Here is a 4,815-nt window from a genome sequence, read left to right as displayed (position 1 = left end):
CAATAAACCCAGAGAGAAAGGCACGAGGAGGAGGAGGAGAGACGAGCCTTGGGTTTAGTATAGGGGTTAGGCAAGCGGCTGCAGCCAAGGCAAGGCAGCAGGGGAGAAAGCCAGGGGCTTGGGAGCAGGTCACCCCCTTCCCACTGGTGCTCCGGAGACAACGGGGGGAAGCAGTGTGTCTGAGACAGAGATTTAAGCGAGAGGTGCCGGCAGACATAGGGCTGGCTGCATCCTGCCCAGCCACGCCAAGCATCCCCAGCAGCTGAGCGCTGGGGCTGCTGTAATGCTCCCCTGCCTGGATGCAGCACAACCCAGTCTCAGTTTCCTTGGGGATTCAGGGAAAACTTGAGGAGTGCTGGTAGGGGGTAGTTGGACCACGGGGAATGGGTGAGACTGTTTGCACCCACAGTTTGCTCCCCTGGATTTGGTGTGTGGTGGGTGGAGCGTGCTCAGCCCCCATGTCCAGCACAAGTATGGGGTGCGGTTACATCCATACCATAACAGAGGCATCCCCTGCCCTCCCTGACACAGCCTGTTGGTACAGGGGTGCTGTAAGCACCTGAATCCAACCCACTGCCTCTGTCAGGCTTCCCTCTGTGCTCTCCCATGGGCTCCTGCAGCCTGCCCCCACAAAATCTGACCCCTCACTTGCCTTCCTCCAGCTTGCTGAGGACCTTGGCAGCTCACATTTGCAATAATTACTCTTTTACTGATCCACTTGAACTGCCTCTTCTGTCAGGTTCATCATAGACATACTGCCCTTGGTTTGGACCTTTGTTAATTTTAATTTGCCTGAAAGTTATTTTTAAAGTAAAATTTTTAGGACACTTCAAGTAAAATTCTGAGCAGGGCAGCTCCGCTGCTGGCTCAAGAGGGAAAATGGGAATATTTCAGAAACAGGGAATGGGGAATGCAAATAGACAGTACAGGCAGGGCTGCTTTGCTGCTCTGGCACCTTCTTCCCTTGAATGATGGGTTTTATTTAACCATTGGACCGTCTGCCATGAAAACAGGTTATGAATGGCAAGGTACATCTTGATAAGCACTCTACAGGATGTAATCTTGTGACTCTTTGTTGTGCCTTTTTGTCGTGCGGCAGGCCCAAGAATTAAATCTTGGGGAAAAGCTCCTTATGAGAACAGCATATGGATCATCAAAGTGAGGAGCCAGGGAAGGCAGACAGAAAGAGAGACACGCAGAGGATGAGCTAATGAGGCAGACATGCTCAACGGAGGGATGAACAGGTGGAGGGGCAGACTCTTATCTCCACGGTAAATGGCAGCACACAAGTCCGGAGAAAGCGGCTGCAGCCATGCAGCGGGCACTGCTTTGGTTTGCAGGCAGGGTGCCTGCTGGTGAGAAGTCACGCACAGGGCTCGGTGGCTCACTGACATGATGAAGGAACGTCTGACTAGGCGAGGTGTGCAGCGTTGCTTGTCCTTGTGTTTTATTTCACTGCTGGGAGCCTACAGTTGCGCAGGTTGTTTGCACATTAGTAGGAATATAACTATTAGCCACGGTCTCTCAAAGGACTCTACGGTTGTTGCTGTGCTGCACACCAGGGCCACACATCATTTCACGGGCCTCAGAGATCTTCCTGCTCCTGCAGCATGCTCTTTGACACCAGAGCAAAAAGGCTGATTAACAATTAGTTGCACTTTGGAACAACCAGAGGGGAGGATTATTCTGGTTTTCTCACTCCTACCCAAGCTGTAGCATCATCCTTACCTCAAACTGAATCAATGCTTTCCTCCTTTCTACCTGTCCTCACCAACAGCCTGAAGGTGCTCAGGCAACTCTTGTTACTAGCACTGGAAGGGTGTTTGTGGCCTGTTTCTCCTCAGCATACACCTCTTCCTCAGATCACGTGAATGCATGGAAGTTTCTTATAGTTCTTGCCAGATGCTGCCAATCCACCACGACTGGTGAGGAGTGGTGCTGCCAGGCAGGAGCATGGAGCAATCCCTCTCAAACTGTTCCCTGTGATGGGCACCATCCAGACAGCCAAACCTGTCTGCAAGGCCCCAGCTTTGCTTTCATTGTCCTCTTCAGACTGTGTTGTGATGTGAGGAGGAGAGGGGTGCTCTATGCAGCTCCATGGGGAATAGCTAGAAATGTTTCCTGGACCATTGGGAAGGAAAGAAAGGGCTGGTGCAGAAAAGATGAGTAAGCTCAAGCCCTATGTAGAGGTTAGAGCTGCAAAGATTGTGTCCAAAGGATGGGGCTTGTTGACAGATGGCACAGACCAGTTAGACATGGCTGTGAGCAATGTGGAAAGAGGCAGAAGAGAGCTAGGAGACCCTGCTTTCTATCCCTGCCACCAGCCACTATTGCAAGCCCCCAGGTACTCTCCTTCCTCATGTTGCAGGCAACTCTGTCCAAGTTTGGTACATGCTACTCATGCCTCCTGGGCAGAGGCAAGGATACACAACCAGGGGCAAAGCTCCCTTTGAAGAATAATTCGAGGGCAGATGTTCCCACTGGCACAAACGTGAGGGACTCAGTAGGGCTCTGCACTGCAAGGTTAGTTCTGAAGGTATCAACTTGTCTTTAAGTCTCATAAAAACTCTATGTCCTGGATAATGTTCAGTCCCATTGGTGTGATCTGCTGTCATAAGGGGAATAACTCTTTCTTGAGATGGTTTTACAGGACAGCAAAATATTTAAAGCTGCATACCAAATCGGACACCTAAATATCATTTGGCTCAGCAGTAACAGCACCATTTGTCTTCTGCCGTGGACTGCCAGTTTGTCAGCAGAGGCACCAAGCCAAGCCATGCCTGCGATAGCCCCACTGAAGCTGATGAATCTTCACCTGGTCTGGACTCAGCCCCATCCTTTCTACCTTGTTTGCATTCCTTGTTGTGTCTGGTTTGTGCTCTGCGAGGCTTAGGGCAAGGCAGCTCTACAAAATCATTAATTTCCCCCACGTACAGGCAGGCAGGTTCAGTCTACAGCAGGGAGAGCTGGATGAGAAATGCATCTGTGAATAGAATTTTGTAAGATGTACTAGCAGTGGGAATGTGACAAGAAGGACACTGACACTGGTATAAAAGGCGGAGCCAATGCCAGGTGCCAAGATCTCTGTTCATGCTGCAAAAAAAATACACTATTGCATACTCTGGTTTTAATTCATACCCATCTGAATTAGAGCACCAGATCATACTGTTAACTTAAAAGCACCCACACGGTGTGATTCAGATTTAAAGGATCTGTTCCAGGCTTTGAAGCTCCTGCTAATTCAGAGATGTAGAAACAGCAACACTTCATCTGCCTGATATTGGTTGTTGTGAAAAAGGCTCTAACTCTCCCTCTGTACTCCTTTTTCTCCCTTTACTTGCACTTTATATTCTATTTCAAGGTCCTGCTGGAGGCTGCAATTCCTGCAGAGCTCTTGGGTTCAACTAGTTGACACACAGCCCTGTTGTTCCCCGTTGCCATGCCAGGCCGTGCACGACTGCACTGGTTATTATGTGTACTTGTAGTCAACCTACCCAGGGACAGCCAGGTTATTCTGTCAGGGAGACCCTGCGCTATTTCTTCTCATGTGGAATTATGCCTTACTTCAGGAACATGATGCTGGGAATAGAAGAGAAATTAAGCCGAGAAATTAGGACGCTCTTCATTAAGAAAGACACACACACACACTTCTGCTTAGTGGAGCATGCACTAGGCTGGGACTGGGTAACGAAGCACTACTTCTAATTGACGCTTTTCCATCAAGTGGCATTCATATTTCTGTACTTCCGTAGTGGTTTAGGAGCAATCTAAATCACTGTGGTCTCCCCTTGAGACAGGTGGGTTTTTGAATCCCTTCCTCATGCTGACCTGCTTTATTTCTGATTGATGCTGTGTGGTGCTGGAGGTGAGGCTGGGGTGATCAGAAACATCTGTTCTGGCCAGGCAAAGCTACAAAAGACAAAGATTAAAGCTCACATGCTCACTCTCCTGAGGTTTTTCTGGTGGTTTGTGTTGTGATTTGGGTTTGTTGGGTTTTTTTTTGTTAATTTGTTTGTAGCTTTGTAGTGGTTAGTGGAAGGGGGATGTCGTTACCTCGGTACAGCAGCCAGTGTCCCCTTTTCCTCTATGTTGTTAAACCTCTGACTCTCACTTGGCAGTCTGACTCAGCGCTGATCCCTGATGTTTATCCTTCACACTTGGAAGCAGGTTGCAATTGGGATTTCCATCCCATTACTTCGGGTGAATATTTACCCCTCCTTTCCTAACTTGTGCTTGTCTTTTCTCTCTCTTGCACATTCCTCTTTTCCTCCCCCCTTTTTTTGTTTCTCATAGCGGTGGGTGTGCAAATTAAGCTGGAGTTGCTCCAACGCAAATTTTGGATGGCCATGCAACAGGTAGGAGCATCAGCAATCAGGCAGAGACAATTTAATGCTCTTTCTCAGCTAGGTCACTGCTATGTTACATCATATCCGATGACATTTTGATGAGGGCTTTTGTGGAATTCATATTAAAAGATTTATGAAGTAGATTAGTTTGAAGTCACACATTTCCGTAATCCTTTGACGGCACTAATGCTGTGTGAGCCATGAGTCTGTTCCGCAAATGCCATGTTGACGGTGTCAGCATCCTGGCCTGGCATTAGCTCTGCTGCATATGACACATTTAATTGTGGAAATATGTTTGTGCTCATTCAGCCTTTCAGAAACCTCATGGAAATCTGCAATTTTGGGCACATGGAAAAAAAAAATCCACTGCCCTCTCTTATCAGCTTGCTAATGGTAACGAAATGCTACCAGCTTGCCAAAGTCAAAATTATTTGCTTCAGGGATAAGCTTTCAGTATTGTCCTAATTTT

General features: G+C 48.1%; 1 protein-coding gene across 7 annotated transcripts in view; it reads left to right on the top strand.

Moving 5' to 3' along the window:
• CACNA2D4 (calcium voltage-gated channel auxiliary subunit alpha2delta 4) overlaps positions 1–4,815 on the top strand; it is a 129,756-nt gene that overhangs the window by 101,458 nt on the left and 23,483 nt on the right. For all 7 annotated transcript variants that reach the window (XR_010467226.1, XR_010467225.1, XR_010467227.1 and 4 more), the window contains one exon: positions 4,294–4,355. Coding sequence is in view for 3 of the 7 variants with exons in the window: in XM_021284716.2 (XP_021140391.2) it covers positions 4,294–4,355 (62 nt within the window). In the remaining 4 variants the exon portion in view is untranslated. The remainder of the gene's footprint in view (positions 1–4,293; positions 4,356–4,815) is intronic.

Source organism: Columba livia, chromosome 1 (assembly GCF_036013475.1).
Source record: "Columba livia isolate bColLiv1 breed racing homer chromosome 1, bColLiv1.pat.W.v2, whole genome shotgun sequence".
In the NCBI taxonomy this organism is placed as follows: domain Eukaryota; kingdom Metazoa; phylum Chordata; class Aves; order Columbiformes; family Columbidae; genus Columba; species Columba livia.
This window is presented reverse-complemented; position numbering and strand designations above follow the sequence as displayed.